General features: G+C 35.9%; 1 protein-coding gene across 1 annotated transcript in view; it reads right to left on the reverse strand.

The window, feature by feature from the left end:
* epha6 (eph receptor A6) overlaps positions 1–17,921 on the reverse strand; it is a 95,502-nt gene that overhangs the window by 4,191 nt on the left and 73,390 nt on the right. Inside the window, exons 6-15 of the mRNA XM_056771767.1 lie at positions 9,864–9,988; positions 9,615–9,777; positions 9,085–9,193; positions 6,429–6,499; positions 5,964–6,089; positions 5,298–5,483; positions 3,797–3,858; positions 3,151–3,360; positions 609–758; positions 51–244 (exon numbers count right to left, since the gene is read on the reverse strand). Coding sequence (XP_056627745.1) covers positions 51–244; positions 609–758; positions 3,151–3,360; positions 3,797–3,858; positions 5,298–5,483; positions 5,964–6,089; positions 6,429–6,499; positions 9,085–9,193; positions 9,615–9,777; positions 9,864–9,988 — 1,396 coding nt within the window. The remainder of the gene's footprint in view (positions 1–50; positions 245–608; positions 759–3,150; positions 3,361–3,796; positions 3,859–5,297; positions 5,484–5,963; positions 6,090–6,428; positions 6,500–9,084; positions 9,194–9,614; positions 9,778–9,863; positions 9,989–17,921) is intronic.

Raw genomic sequence — 17,921 nt, forward strand, 5'->3', positions numbered from 1 at the left:
TCCAGAAATAAGCAACTTCAATATCCCTATAAGGTATGATGAAGTTTTACCTATTTACATCATCCACCAGTGTGAGCAGGCTGCTGGGATTGCGAATCATCTTATCAAGAAAATTGACCATGTCGCTAAAAGGTGGCCGCCGATTACGGTCCTTCTGCCAGCAGAGTAGCATGAGCTGGTGCAGCGCCACAGGGCAGCCCATGGGTGCAGGGAGCCTATAGCCCTCTTCTATAGACAGGATAACCTATGGGGGAGAGGGGACAAAGAACCTTACTGGCATAAAAAAACATTGTCTGGTTAAAAGTAAACAACATTAAAAAAAACATTTCATTAATATTTGCATATGTTTTTTTAGGAATCCAATCAGCAGTCACGTTGTAAGAAATACTTCAGCAAAATACTGAATTAAAATAATATAATTTCATACAAAACATCAGAACTTTTGTGATTATTTCATGTCATACAGTAAGTTGAACAATAATGCCAGGGAGCTTGTCAAATCTTTATCTTGGGGACTAGGGAAATCCAATTTTAGGTCACATATTAATCTTGTTTCTCAGAAAGCATTATATCTATAATTCTTAGAATTAAAATTAATTTCATCTCACATCTTGATTGGACATCTCCCAGTAGGGCCGCTCTCCATAAGACATCACCTCCCACATGACAATACCGTAGCTCCACGTATCACTAGCTGAGGAAAACTTCCTGTAAGCAATTGCCTCGGGAGCTGTCCAGCGGATAGGAATTTTACCCCCCTGGAGTATAAAAATAGATTTAATATGACAATAGCAAACAGCCAATCACACTGAATGTGTTGTTCGATTGTTAATTTCATGATGAGAAGTGAGTAGCTTATTATATATAATATTTCTTACTTAATTACATGCACCTTTAGCCTTGTGGGCTTAAAAAAACATAATTTTTAATTTGTAAATTTTTTGTCAGGATCAGAATTTTTGCATTTACATTTAAAAGCAAGTTGAATCTGTTTATATCTAAACAGTTAGGTAATGAAAAAATATGGACAGTATTGGCATTAACTTACATCAACAAATAAATTTAAATAAATAATAATAATAATAAATGTTGAAAAACTATTTTTTTCATAATTAGTTTATGAAACATTAATGGATTTAATAATGTTAATAAACTCTATATTGTTACTGTAATTATATCACTTTCTCAAATAAATTACATTTTAAACTATGTTTATTAAATTATATATCATTTCACACTTAAATAGGCCTTAAAGTTTTATACTTTTAATATATTTGTTATAACAAACGGGGAAAAACATTTCCATTTACATTTACATTTGTATAATTAATATAATTTTTAGGGCTGTGAAGGGATTAAAATTTTTACTAATTACATGATGTTGCGATTCATTAATCAAATTACTCACAACTTAATTAGACATCACATTTGGGGACAAAAATCATTTAAAGCCATGATAAGACAATACAGCAAGTAGCTTCAGATGTTCAGAAGCTAAAACACCCATAATTTTGTTTTTTTTCAGAAGCTAAAATATTATAATTAAAGACCAAAACAGTTTGGTTACTAATATTCTTCAGAAATGTCTTCCTTTTCCCCAAAGAAATAGTAATTCAAGTTTGAAACAGCAACAAGTAATTGAATATAAGCAGAATTATTTTGAGGGGTAAACTAGCATCAATTTATTAGTATTTTATTGTGACTATTTAACGTTTTCATTATAATACTGTTAAAGTTCTTTCAAGACTAAAAAACTGTCAGTAGGTATAGAAGCCCAATCCTGCCAAAATTAAAAAATAAATAAATACAAAAATAAATCCATTAAGAAATGTAAAAAAGCAAAAATAAATAAATAAATATTAAAAGAAATTTTCTAAAATTAACCAAAAATTTTGAAAAAATATATTTCAACGTATATTATTTATTTATTTAAACATTTATTTATTGTTTTGTACAATTTTGTATTTCTTTTATGCATTTATGCTAATATATATGTATTTCAAATATTTCACATTTACTTATTGTCACATTTATCTATTTCTGCATTTATTTCTCCATTTCTTTGTCCATATGGTAATGATGGCCCGTGTCTTGCTTCAGACATGGCAGTCGAGCACAGAGTGCTGCTGTGGGCCACAGGTAAACTCTAAGGCCATAGTAACATATTGTGCTTTGACAAAATGATATGCAAGGGCTGAGTGTGACCACATGAAAAATAATAAGGTATATTACAGCATTTACTATAGTAAACTGCAGCATATTATATTATAGTAATATATACTGTAGTGTAGTCTAGTAGGATTTAAAAGCCCTTTAGGAAATCAACCCTGATTTTATCATTTTTTAAGTGTAAAAAGAAACCATGTTTTTTGGCAGATTTGTATGACCACAATTCCACTATAAATACCATGGTTAACTCTGGTTTTACTTTAGCAACACCATGGTTAAATTGTGGTCACAATAGTTTAACTTTAGTGGCCATTTTATTTGTTTTAATATAAGTTTAAATAGCATTTTTTCATATTTTTTGTTATTTTTAGAAAATGTATTTCTGTATTTTTGTATTTCTTTATTTTGGAAGAACTCATAGTTTTCTGGAATAAAATTGCTCTGCTATCGTGTGTGATGGCATAATCACATTTACATTTAGTAATTTAACAGACGCTTTAATAATAATTAAAAAATAATTGCGTTAATTTTCCATAAAGCTAAATGCACAGCCCTAATAATTTTATATCGTTTCATAAATATAAAAAAATGCTTGTGGATGAAGTTTTCACAAATGCATTTTTTTGTGTAAAAATAAACAATACTTTTCAGACATTACACTTGTATATTTAAATTATTATTATTTAACCCCTTTGTTATGATTTGCAAAATAAAAAAGTCAAGTATATACTGTATTCATATACATCAAGAATTGTTTTATAACTCTAATTTACAATAACATCACAGAGTAAACCCTTAATCTCACATTATACTTATTAGCTAAAGTCAGCCCCATTCAATAACACACAATAAATGCAGAGATGCTAAGCTCAGAGGATTCCGGATCAACTTTGGCTGTCTAAGGAGCTTGGAGATTGTTATTAACTCTGAACATCCCTGAATCTAAATGAACCAGTACTGAAGTGGGCGTATGTGACTTACTGTGGTGGTGTAAGCTGCCTCCGGGTCGTCCTCCAGCACCCTAGACAGGCCGAAATCTGACACCTTACATACTAGGTTGTCATCCACCAGAATATTCCGGGCTGCCAGGTCCCGATGGACATAGCCGATGTCAGACAGGTACATCATACCTGAAGCAATGCCACGCAGCATACCAACCAGCTGGATAACAGTAAAGTGTCCGTCATGCTTCTACAAAAGAAAAGAGGAGGAGAGAGATATGGAGAGTCAATAAAATCGGAGGCGGAGTCAAATTTAATTTAATTCTATCACAATGATTAAAACAAATGTTCAGTTCCAAAGGTCAAAAATGTGTCATTTTTTGGAGGATCCAATATAAACTAACTATGTCTTCAAAGGTGTATAAAGACCTAAGTATACAAATACTCCATGTATTCTAAATATACAAATATTCCGAAATTCTATTGATGGTTATAAAAACGCGTAAATGGATAAATAACTGGGTGTTTAAAAATGCAGTTTTACATGGAGTATTGCATGTTACATATTCAATCCATGTCAAATTTCTAAACATATTTCATGTATGGTACCCGTTTGTTGGTGAGATACAAATATACTGCATTTGCCATTATAATGTGCCACACTAATGTTGAATGAGATCTTATACCCTCAGAAAAGAGTCTAATGATCCATTCTCCATGTATTCCACCACTATCATGACAGGTCGACCTACAAAGAAAAAAACAGCAAACCTTTTAGTAATGAAAAAAGATTAAGAGAAGAATAACAGAAGGAAATGGGACATGGATCAAAACATTACTCATATCACTCTAGTGTCTTTGTGTGTTTTATATTGTGGGGGAATACACATTTGAAAAGGCCAATACACCAAAAGGCAAACAGAATTTATCACAAGTACTTTAATAGAAAAAACACTTAAGATCTGCTCAATGCTCAGTTTCCAAGAGGCCGTATATAATGCTGCTACGCAAGCATCTGTTACTCTCTGCTGCCAAGGATATATAGGACTATACTGCAAAGAACCTGAATGATTCCTTAAAGAACCTTAATCAAAATGAGTGATGAGTGGAACAAATAAAAGAAATCAGCTAAGTAGAAACCGGCTATGAGGTTTTTTTACAGGTTTATAATGGAAGCTAAGCACAGCTTGTTTTCATGTATTCCATGAAATTGGCAGAGTTGTAAAAAGTCCTCAAAAATGTTACTCAAGTGAAAGTACAAGTACTGAGGGAAAATACAAGTATCTGGCCAAAAACATACTTGAGTAAAAGTAAAAGTACCACAGTCAAATTAAACTGGAGTAAAAGTAAATGTAACTATAAAAATATAGAGATTCTTGTTCAAGAATTTTATTTTTCACAATATGAAGTTAATGAACCACATTCAATGTTTTATCCTGCTTTAGAACGGACTGTATTTAATTGTATGTAACTAGCAGTTTTATCAAACCACAAAACATGCCTATTCAAATATACAACATGCTACTCAAGGTTGTAAAACCTCTGGTTTAACTTCAGCAGAAGCTGATTTTCAAAATTGTTTGAGTCAAGATAGGCACATATTTCATTGGTGAGTTGGAGACAAAGAACACACTTCAATATAGCAAACATAGAATCGCCCCTGATCGTTACACTTTTCATATTGAGTAATAATGAATTTATTTAGGGCTGTCAAATGATTAATTGTGATTAATCACATCAAGCATAAAAGTTTGCGTTTACATAATATTTGTCTGTGTACTGTAAATATTAAGTTTGTATTTATAAGCACAAAAACATACACGCATAAATATTTATGAAATATTTAGATGTTTTTATTTTTATTTACTAATAATTTAATTAATATATAAACAGTTTATATTTTTCATAAATATATTCATATATGTGTTTGTGTTTCTAAATACAAAAGTAATAGGCATAGTACAAAGACATTTATTTTGCAAACACAAGTGAAACATAGTGATTATTGGCGATTAGTCATTTGAAAGCCCTAATTTATTTATAGCCTGCTTTGATATTATAATCCCCTTATTCTCTTAATTTGTCTGGAGTCACATTACATAATAACACATCACTATAGAACATAAGAATAAAATAACAGAATGTACGTCAAACAATTATTTTGATCTCAAAACAAAAATGCCTTACTCTTAGTGACTACACCCTCCAGCCTGATGATGTTTGGATTATCAAACTGTCCCATGATGCTCGCCTCTCGCAGAAAGTCTCGTCGTTGTCGCTCTGTGTAACCTCCCTTCAAAGTCTTTATAGCAACAGGAATTTCCTTCTTTCCTGGTACACGAAGACGCCCACTGCACACCTCCCCAAACTCACCTTCAGAATACATTCAGGTTTAAATTGTCATTCAGCTTTTAACGTTTTGCAATTTATGTATAAAACACTAGGTGGCAGTGAAACTATTTTAAACAAACAAGTCAACAAGAGACATTACAAGGGTTCAGCACAAGACAATATACCCCACTGAATTATTTCCTACTTATCACACTGAAGATTGAATTTTTATATTTTTGTCTTCTACGGATTACAAAGTTATTTTTCAAAACGGCATTTAAGAGCTTAAATATGACAATGATGTGAAGCATATTTTAATTAGACACAAAAGGGAAATCAAAACTAAGAACTAGAGACTAAAGGAGAGAGGAAGATACATCAGGAAATCTGAGCCTGGTTTTTCATTCATATTGAACTTCATCTTCTAACTATTAGCTCATGAAACATTTAAATGTTAGAACCCACTGCAGACGATAGGCTACTGACATACTGTCTGAAGTGAGCTGTAAAAGGAGTTCTGACCTGCTCCGATGACTCTTTCGATCCGTATGCGAGATGGATCTATTTCTTTGGCAAACTCATGGACGGCCTGTGAGGGGTCCTCATAAGTATCCGGGTCAATGTAAGTCTTTATTCCTGGGAATGGCACTATAATAAAATATGTTTTAAAATATTTTATTATTATTATGTTATGTCTGAACAGTTGTTAAATTAGAGGTATCTCTAAAATATATTATGGAACATTTTGATCCCAATTGACGAAAAAATGAAAAATATTACAGTAAACACAATAAAGTTAGAAGGGTTTGGAATGGCATGGGAATGTCAATGTCAAGCATGTCAAAACTTGTGAAGGACCCAAAAACACCCTCAGAGCCCAGATGGTTAAATTAAAAATGATTTTCTCCAAAATCATTTTTTAGTTGCTTGTGAATTAACAAATGTAAATATATTGCATGTGTGTGAGTGCATAAATAGCTTCCATACCATGTCCATTTTGATATTGTGTCCTTTTTTTGTCTTCTGATTTTATTTTAGATTTAATGTACCACTGACACCTGTTGAACCAAAAATACATACATCAGTAATGTTAACATAATATATTACAAATGCAGCAAAATGTATGTGAACAATTAGATTTTCCCATTGATTTCTGCATAAATTGTGGAATTGCTTGGAAATGTAAACGATCTCAGCATGGAGGAGCCAAATGTAAACCCTTAAATTTACAGATTCAATTTTTTTGGCAGCAACCGCCCAGCAAATGCTTCCTGTCATTACAGATCACACAGCAGTCAGGAGACATTTTCCACCATTTATATTTCAAGCAGTTTCAAGTTCAGCAATATTCTTGGGTCTCCAAGTGTAAATTGGTCTCTTAAGGTCATGCCAAAGCATCTCAGTCGAGCTGAGGTCAGGACTCTGGTCTTCTGTGGAAGGCATTCTGTGGTTTTTCTTGTAGACGGTATCCTTGTCCTGATGTATCACCTGACTTCAATTTGGAGACAGATGGTCTTACATTCTTCTGCAAAATGTCATGATAAACCTGGGAATTCATTTTTGTCAACAAAAGCAAGATGCCCGGGCCCTACGGTAGCAGAGCAGCCCCAATTCATGATGGCCCTCCATCATCCTTTACTGTTGGAATGAGGTATCGGTGTCTAGTGCATTTATTTCTCTACACACATTTATGTTTTTTTTTTTTTATCTGTACCCAAAATATTCTGCCAGCAGCCCTGTGGAATATTCAGATGCGTTTTGCAAACTTGTGCAGCTATTTTTTTGGACAGCTTTGGCTTCCTCCTTGGTGTCCTCCTATGAATACTATTTAGTTTAGTGTCTTCTTTTGCTGACACCCTAGCTTTTTCTTGACATCTCTGAGCATTTGGAGCTCTGCGCTGGCACTCATCTTTGCAGGACGCCTACTTTTAGAAAACACATCAGCAGTGCTGAATTTTGTATTAACAGAAATACTTCTGTTACCTTTATCAGCTTTAAGCAAGTCAACAAATAATATTTTTTATATTCATTATTAATATTCATTGAATATTAATTATTTTTATGTATTTAATTTGTTTGTCATCTGTTTAAGGCATGGTTCACATGAAAGTATACTATCTTTGAATTGAAAACAACAATTCTAGGTTTGTAAACTGCTTTTGGAAAGCCATTAGTTACCTTCTACATTACATTTTTTTTCATTAGCCACTCTGCATGATGCTTATAGGGGTGATGACATGGGTAATAAAATTTCCCATGATTTTATAACATAAAAGAAGTCTTGGTCATAGCTTATAAATCCTCCTAATCAATAATTGTTCTTCAGAAAAACACCACAACACCCACGTTTAAATAACAATATATATTTTTTTGCGTCAGACAAATGTTATGTTGTACAGTATATGTACAGGCTTCCAAACAATCTCAATGATAATGTCATTTAAATATGATTATTTGATTTAAGTACCATTTTGCAACCTGTAATGACCCGTTAATCTGTGAGTTTTGAACGAAAGAGCCAGCGAAGCAACTGTCAATCAGACAGGGGGGTGGTTACACAGAAGCTAACCAAATGTTCTTAAAGGAAAAAATGCACAAATAAGATATTTTAGTGAGTGGATAAAAACAAGCTAGAAGCATGTCATATAAACTTAATATTGTATTTTTGATGAAATAACTCTTGATGCATGATAATATAATTACACCTCACGGAATAAAAAAGAATCATGTAATGACCCTTCTAAATCATATAGTTCAATTGTTGGGTATTCCTTGCTAAACCAACTGGTGAATTAACTGTCAACTTGATTGAAGATTTGATTAAGTACTTTATGACCAACTGATAATAAAGTGCATGGAAAGTCACGAGGTGGCCGTATTTTCACTTCAACTGACTCCAAGTTTCTGAACACAATGTCCCTCTCCATGGTGCTGAATAAACTGCAATTACAATCAGTGACAGTAAAAATCTAACTAAACATATGCCTGAAACTATCCTCAGAGGTAAAAAGTTCAGCAAAAGATCATTCAGTTTATCCGTCAAGTTCATCCAGGGAGAACCGTCCAAAAGCGTTCATTTGCAAATTCATTTTTGTTTGACAAACACGGATACACACTTATTCTGTCCTTCATCAAGAGCCCTTGTTTTATTTGAGAGCAGCTTTCAAGCGCCTCAGTGCAAATCTGCACAAGCAGCCGAAACAAGGTCCCATCAGCCCCTGCGGCTACGACTGTGTGAGTATGTGAAGGCACAGAGGCTGACTGAGGTTTCACACAATGTGCTGCGCATGCTGATACTGCGAATCACAAGACTGTGCTGCATGTTTAAGCTTGCTGTCAGTCTCACAGCAGGCCATTTCATGGCAGAAGACACTGCTGGGAGGCTGCAGCATTCCGACTAATTAGGCAGCGACATGGCTCAGCCAATTGGAAAATAGGAAGGTGCTCCGTGGCCAACGGGCCTATTAGGAGATGGCTGGATAAGCAAGGAACTAAATTAAGGGAAAATGAGAGAATGCGAGACAGACAGACAAATATACACAAACAGATACTGTAGAAAGAGAAAAAGCAAATCCATAAAGATCACATCTGTCATATCCTTGGGTATATGTACCTGAACTCTTATTATTTGCTCTCTCATTACCTGCCAGTGATGAGAAGGAAGAGGGTGAGGATGACAAGAAGAGAGAAGCCCCCCACTGTGGCTGTTACAATCACCAACACCTGGCCTTGATCTGCTGCTTCCTCAGAGTCTGACACAGTGAATAAGAGAGAGGGGACAGAAGCACAACATTGTTACTTTTACCACAAGTTCATGTGCTTGTGACTGGATGGTGATAGGGGCCATATCACACAAGACTGCCATTCATGTGAGGACCCCCGTCCATGAGTCACTAAAATCCTCTCAGCTACGGAGAAATAAACACATGCCAGGAGAGGAGAAAAGTGGATGGGGAAAGGCATTTTACGTACTTACTGGGCAAAATTAGAAGACTAATAGCAATCGAATACAACAACTGAAATCATAAGTATTTCAGGGGATTCACAATGAACATTTGTTTTAAACCCTACTCACAAAGAATACCTGATATGATCATAATCACCAACAATTGGATATAACTTCACCGTTTAAAGATATCAGCATTCAAATCAGTTTTTTTATAAATGCCTTACTCTCATCTCCTGTGGCGAACTCAAACTTGGGGCTGTAACTGCTGTAGCCGGCAAGGGTACGTGCACGGACGTGGAAGACGTAAACTGTGGAGGGCTTTAGTCCCGTGACTATCGCACTTGGAGACTTGGTACGTGTAGATGAGTAACTTAACTGTTCCCGCTCCTAAACGGAGAGAGAAAGAAAAGGTCTGTTTAACATTCTGTTCACTGTTAACTGAGATAAAAAGGACAGGTGAGAACGATGGTGACCTTTTCATAGTATTTGATCTCATAGTCCAGGATGGCAGCATGTGGCTGTTCAGTTTCCTGCCAGGAGAGGGCGACACTGGTTTGGGATGCCCAGTCTTTTCTCGCCACACGTACCAGAGACGGACCTGAGAAATGAAGAACAATTGGTAAAAAATGGTGAAATGAGGAACTCTGAAGCAATGAGCCTTCTTATAAGTGTATTGAAATTTGTTTTACTCTACTTCGGTAATTTGGTGTGGTTAATTGTAAACATTCAGAAATGAAATTTTAAGACAAGAAAATCCTTAGGCATTATGACAAAACAAATAAAGTATTAAAACAAGATTAATTTTTGATTTAAAGTGTCAAAACATTTCTATGAACTCTGCTTATACAATCTGAAGAAAATGCTAATCATGGCTCAACTAGATTGGAGAACACAAGAAAATCCATTAAGGACCTACATCAAAAGACTTTTACAAATTATTGCCAATAGTGAACACCATAAGCCTCTTCAGTTAAAATGAAATTATGTAAACATACAAACACACTCAATCAAGTACACTATAGCCTTCCTCATAGTGAACGCTACATCAGAAGCCATTTTGCATTTCTGTCTTCCCCTCACCCCAACGACCGCAGTGTCGCCCACAGGTAGGTGGAGCTGATCTTTAATTGAATCCTGGAGCAGATTAAAGTAGTGGGTGAATGGCATTAGCTAGCCTGATTGAATTTCTCCAGGTAAATATTCACTCTTGAGCCCCACAGAGGCCGCCTGCGTGGTAATCACTACCTCTGTCAAAGTAATCAATCTCTTATAACAGTTGGGAAAATATAAGGGGTGGACAGGGAAAGGAGAGTTGTAGGCAGGGATGGCCTGAGACTAAAACCAGCCTGGGATTTATAGTGGCCAAGTTTATATTCTTGTTTTAACGTCACAATACTAATGTATTTCAGGGATTAGTTAGAAATAAATATATTCATATATATATCATTTTATAATATTAATGCATTTTTTCCATACATGTAAATCTGGAGGTAATCTTAAGCGTTACTGAGAGCATTACTGTTCATTTATATTAATATAAAGATTCAAGAGAAGCACAGCTTTTTAAAGGACTTCGTTCTAAAAAAGTGGAAATAAAAAACTAAATTACACTATTACTACACTAGTTGTAGGTCTGCCAAAAGAAGAGGTAGAGAGGTTGATATTGAACGGATTTGGGCCGAACTGACAGTAAACACTAGAGAGCGGTCTTCAGTGATGTCCAGTATTTTGCAGAACTGCCTGAGGCCCTGTGAGATATCAGTAAAAAGTGGTTTGAAGAGAATAAAAGAGAATAAGACATCAGTTTTGCAAAGGTTACCACCTATGACACAATCTCCCCATCAGTCTGTCTCTTTGTGTAACTGTAAGGGCTTTATCTAAATGTGTGATGCTGAGTTACCTCGGCCTATCTTCCATCCACTACAGCATGTCTCAACAAATTTGCTCTGTGGAAATATATTGGAACAGTGTTTGAAGGGACCCCTGTGTCTGACTTGAGCGCAGAGGAAGACACTATCCTCTGAAACTCTCTCATGAGAGACAGCTCATCTTTTATTGAGAGGGGATGGCTGGTGCAGCCTGCGACATCTGACTACTTTAGACGTGTGCGGGGAGACTTGTAGGTTGCGAAGAAATATTGAAGACATAGTGACAGTAAGGAACAGGTGGCACCTTAATAAATGATGAAGAATCATCATGTCCCTATTTACAGAGCAAGAGATTGATCCTCAGAATGGAAGCATGTACAGGAACAGAGAGAGACGGAAAATACTTATTTGATTTGATTCTGATACTGCCTGACCTTAGCTTGTGGTGTCAGGCAAAGAAAGCACAAGGTTATGGCTTGTGGCTGAACCCGGGTGTACCTATGAAGCTACATTATGATTTGTGACATTAAAAACAAACTCACTGAAGGACAGCAGAAAATTGAAGTTCTGTCAGGGGGAATGAAACAATCTGAATTGTGAAAGGGACACCTTATAAATCTTAACAGCCTGAATATTATTTAGGCAAGAGGCTATCCACCTTCAAAAACAACCCCATGTAGGTAATAATGGTTTCATGTCAAGCGACTTCTGTAGAATATATTGTATGCAAAATGTAAGCATTCTTGGGGTTTTATTTTGAGGATCATACAATGCATTTTTTATTAGAATGTGTCTTCCCTCGGGATCGAACACCTGATATTTGCACTGTTAACACAGTATCTATACCAAACATTGACCAGGTGACAAATGACCTGACATATATGTTAAATGACTTGTTTGTTGTTTGCAACATTTACATATATATCATTACTGTAATACAGGTAAATGGGTGCCATGCACTCTTAAAAATAAAGGTGCTTAAAATGTTCTTCACATGCCATGAAAGTACAATTTTTGACTCCACTAAGAACCCTTCAGTTCAAGTTTTCAGTTCTTTCCTTTGTAAAATCTGAAGAACCATTTTTCACCAAAAATAACCTTTTGTGAGACACAGAGCGCTTTTCCACCGTTCAAAGCAGAGTCTGAAACGGTTACACTTATGTTTCCACGTTTGCCTGGTTCGACACGGCACAAGTACAAACTGTTCTCGGCTCTTAACCGTGCTGAATCGTGCTAATGAATGGTGTTATAGTTCAGTCTCTTGTGTTACAAAGGCAGCACGTGACGGCTTTGTGTTTACATTATAAAAAAATCTGTTTTTAGCCCTGCGGTGGAAAATGAATCCATATTCGTATCGGCTGGCATGGATCGGCACGGAGTGGAACGATAAAGCAACGAGAATGATTCGGCGCGATGGTGGAAAAGCGCTCATAAAGTTAAAGGTTAAAGGTTCTCTATGTAATCATTCTTCTATGGCATCGTGAGGCAACTTTATTTTTAAGAGTTTAATTGATGCTGAAGAAGCAACATGTTGGCAAAGGTTTTAAAACAATATTTATGTACAACCTTCATTTTGGGGGTAATTGTTTATTACTTTAGTTCGATTTCCTCAAAACAAATGAGTTGTCCACCTGCCTGTGTGGTACGTTGAACTGTCATAACACACTGTCTTGTGCAATTAGCTTGTAATTAGTCTGTGCTAAAATAAAATGAACACAAAGCCCCAACAATAACGGCCAGAAGCAGACCCGCCGACATGCACACAAACACGCTTTGGTAAAGACGGAAAATGCTAATGTAAAGTCATTACGCTGAACTAACCTGCGTTGGAATTTGAATTAGCTGTCCTGCTCCGCTGAAGGAGCCTCTCGCACCCAAATCATTCCGGCAATCATATCACACTGAGGCAAGCAATCACTAAAGCTAGATTAAGGATAATTGGATGGCGCTTGCTTTTTTTGGAGGGTACGTTTTTACTTAGCATTCTCTCAGATAGAGTTTATTGAAATAACTGTCAAGTGGAACTTAAAAAAAGTGCCACATAAAAAATACAAAGGCACAAGCAGTCTAAGCTCTGGTTTTATCGATGTGGTTCTGGAGGCGACATGCAAATGAAAAGCGTCCAAGCCTTTCTTTATGATTTCAAAAGATTTCTCGAATACATGAATACATTTAATGCAAACTGTATCTTTACATTTTGTTAATAATTGAGATTTACTGCATAATATAAGGTACAGTATGCTCTGTGTACTGCACAGTTTATTGTCTGTTTGCTAATTCACAATATCTCCCCTGGAGAGACAGTATAGGATCTGTCTCTCTGTCTATCTAACCACTTGAGTCAATTCAGTTTTTTTGTGTGAAACAGTGTATAAACACGTGTGCTTTCTGTTAACAGCAGCTGAGCAGAAGGGGTATTTTCTGACTGTCAGTGAATGAGTGTACCAGGTGCTGAGAGAAGGAAGATGGAACAAACTCAGAGCTTAACAAGGCTGCCTTTGATTTGTTCTCTGGAATGAAAACAACTCAAATTTAGATGGAGAGATGAATGATGAGAGACGATGGAGTATTTATCTAAACACACTCGAAATCATCCACCCCCACATGCAGAGCTCTCAGACACACAAACAGCAGCAATTAACAGGAGAATGAAACAGCTGCAGTAAATATGCCGTCGATACGGCAGAACTTGAGCACCGCAGACCAATATGTGTAATTACAAATGCATGTGAAATGTGCAAGCACTTATTCATCTTTAATGTCTGTGTGCATGTAGGCATATTTATGGAGGGTGTACGGGGACAGTACGAGCTTGTATGTGTGTGTGTGTTTGAATGCTTTGCTAGTCAGCACTTGTGTCACTCAGATTGGGGTAAACGCAGTGGGGAATGAAAGCATTGAACACATGGGGTTGAGTTGAGGAGAGCCAGGTCATCAAAATCAATACTAATTCCATCTCTTGTAATTCTGTGGTAATTAACAAGCTACGGTGAATTAGTCTCTTCAACTGAGTTTGCTTTACAATAGAAAAAAGAATTGAACAAATAGAAAATAGATCTTACAATAGAAAAATACTTTTTAGTTGTGGATTGTCTTTAAAGCTAGAGTGTCCTTTTAAGGATGTCTTTAGAATTTTTATGATTTTTTTTGCTCCCGGCAGCTAATTTTTCAGTGCAGAAACGCATTGCGGTTGGCACAGAACAATGTTTATCATCTTTGCAAGCAAACCCGTATTTAAATACCTTGCGTTGTTCTGTTCATGCTTTTCGAGAATCGCGTCACACAGTCTGCCCATGTTGCCATCTGCTTAATTTGGCTAGCTTCTAACAGACGACAGATGAGTTTTGCACCAAAATAAAATAGGAGGATTACAGCCTATCAACCACAAAAAAACCCTACAACGTATATATACAGTCTTTATTTTCGATTTAAAGGATAGATTTAAAGATTGATCATTCTTGTTTTATCATTCGCATGCAGTATTGCTTTTCACTGCTTTTCATGACCCGTATTAAAACAGACCTGTTATCCATTTTAGGTATAAACAATGTGTGAAAAACAGTGTGTTTAAAAAAAACAGCCAATCAAAACAACTCTGCTTCTGAGCCTATTGTAACAAGCAAATAAAAGATGAAAAGGACGAGAGAGAGTGAGTGGGAGAATAAAAAACCTTTAGATTGTCTGTAGGACTAATTGCTAGTTTCCTGCAACAAATTTGTCTTAGGGTGCAGAAAAAATAGACGATATTCTGTTATCTTCCCCTGTCCAACCAGATCTTAATTACTGCACCTATATGGGCCATTATGTGCCAACACCTGGCCTCCCGGGAACTATTTGTACATGCCATAATTTTTCTCTTTGAGCTGTTCCCTCTGCTAGAAAGAATAAATAGATAAATAAATAATAAAATTAGAGAAGGAGAGAGGAAGGGTAAAATTACAGAAAAAGGTGCTCTAATCCCTCTTTTTCTCGACTCAGATTGAAGACAAAAGACAAAGATTAGAAGTAAATGCTATGAGCGTGAAGACGTTCACAAATCTGGATGTCTAGAGAATAAAGAAAAAAATGCTTAAAACACCAATATGAGCTGAATATAGTGCCTTGAAATACAATGTACTCTATATTACAGTCACAGAAGTAAATTTGCCCTGAGCTACAGTAGAAGCAGAATATAAACAACCCATTTATATTATTGAGGTAACAGTCTTTTGGCCCACAAGGAATTCTGCATATCACTGCATATCATTTTGCAGTAAAAATCTTTTTTTTTAGTTACAATTCTGAATTCACACAATCATGAATATTCATTGCAAAAAAATGTAATAGAAACAATAGGGTTGTATTGACCTATTCACCTCATATGCAAGCATTTTCTATGGAACACAGTACAATTATTTCTTTGTCATGAACACTGGTTTACAAATTAGAGGTTAGAGTCTGGTCACAATTCCCAAACCAATACTGTTGCAAAGTCCAAAACATTGGTGCTACCGAAGCTAATTTGCCTTGGAAAATGTACACAGAAATGACATTGTCTACATGAAAGTTTGTTATTAATATATGTGCATATATAAAACTGTGTATTAATTTAAAAAACACAGAGGTCTAATGCAGAAACACGAATTGGCGATGTTAAGGCCATTCTCTTACCACTGATCTACATGGAAGCTACAGAGATTTCAGGGACACCATTGACAACCATTAAAATGTCAGTCGAATGTGCCCCAGAAGTGTTTGTTTTACTAAACTCTTCAAAATATCTACTTTTGTGTTCAACAGAACAAAAGCAATTTTACAATAATTCTTTCTACATTGGTAGTTAATGATGCCCCAGAAATATTAGTGTCTTAACATTCTTCTAAAAGTTTTTTCTTTTTGTACAACCAAACAAATAAATTTCTACAGATTTGGAACGACTTGAGGGTGAGTAATTCATGACAGAATTTTTATTTTTGGGTGAACTATTACTTTAATAAGAATTTTTAAAAGTAAGCATTTCAATCAAATGGCTATTTAGAATGAAATGCGGAACTCCTAGAACTGCTATGCATCCATCACACATCATCTAAAATTCACAAAGAAAAACAGAAATAGAAAGATTGAGCATGAGAGCGAGAAAAGGTAGTGACAGATGGAACCAAAATTAACAGTTCATGCCTTTCTATTCTTCTCTTCATTGACAATATAAATAAGCATTCCAACATCCAAACAACAAGTGTGCAATCACCAGCAGCCTGCCACTCACTCACAGACACAGTGCAGTTAACTCTCCATTATAAAGCCCTTCAGGGGAATATAACAGCTCGGCTCAGTCCTAAGTGCTTTCAGTGCTGCCGTGGGGGTCAGAAGTCTGTATGTCTGTCTCGAAGTTGTTTGAAACACAGTCTGTCAAAATGGAGACAGTGACCCTCCCGTTTCCCCTTTCCCACCTTACTTGTATCTCTATATCTCTTTGTTTATCCCTTGGGGAGACGCAGTGTCAGTCTGTGACTCTGCCCCTCCTCAGCTCGGCTACGGACATTCCGGCCTCAAATACATTTCACAAGAGAAACTGTCCAACACATCATAAAATGCCTTTCCTATTATCAACCATTAAACTGCTGCAACTTGTTAATGCACAAACAAACAGTTTACACACAAACACATATAATGGACAGCAAAATTCACCTATTTCCCTTGCTGCTGGTCTTAGGTGCTCCCAGCCTCCCAGCTCTGTCTAAAACTGACAGTAGAAGGCTCCATCGATGCTGCTGTGGCTAAAAGCCCCCAAAGCACACTGGGATGTAATGTTAAATAAATGACAAACGGCTCAGGGACGAGGGTCTTTGGTCAGTACTCGGGGGCCATATTGTCTCAAAGAGGACAGCGCGATCAAGCAGTCCTGTTAACACGTACCAGAAAATTATGACATTTAAAGTCGTTATGTTATCTTTGAGTTTATTTACATGTACAATGTGCTAGTATACTACAAAAACAATGATTATTCATTCATTTATTTCCCCAAAACAAAAAAGGTTGGGGAAGTGGCCCTCCGATACGCCTGAACCCAAACTATAATTTCCTATCTTGTCATTTATTTCCTTTCCTTTTATTAAAATTGTGTACAGATGACAGGGTGTGCGTATGAAGTACAATATTCTAGTGCATTATTTGCAATTTTTCATGCAGTCACATTGCTAAAGTAGATTATTTCTGACTGAGTAATTTTCTAAATGTGATTTGGCCAGCTAGTTTAATATCAGAGATTGCCATTTTATTAGTAAGCTTCTCATTGATGAAGCACAAAGTTTGAATTATTTAAGATTTTCACACATTCTTCATTATGAGAAAAGCCTTGTATTGAATAAACCCTATATTTCAGTGCAATGGACGTTTTTATACCAAAGTAGGACTTTAGTCAAAACAGAAGACACAACTTGGAATTTATTTGGTATGAATATTTTAGAAAATGAGAGAAAATAAGGAGAATACAAATCTGGAGGGATATTGAGAATTAATAACAAAGGCAGAAATATTGTGATGATTTAATATATTCACAGAGTCATATGTAAATATAATGTATATGTCATGAAACTTGTGGCAGAGAGCCCAATTGCAGGCAGCAGAGCAGATAACAGACTTTATTGACACGACTAAACACTGAACACAAAAACACCCACGTTT

This window comes from Triplophysa dalaica, chromosome 2 (genome assembly GCF_015846415.1).
Source record: "Triplophysa dalaica isolate WHDGS20190420 chromosome 2, ASM1584641v1, whole genome shotgun sequence".
NCBI classification, from domain to species: domain Eukaryota; kingdom Metazoa; phylum Chordata; class Actinopteri; order Cypriniformes; family Nemacheilidae; genus Triplophysa; species Triplophysa dalaica.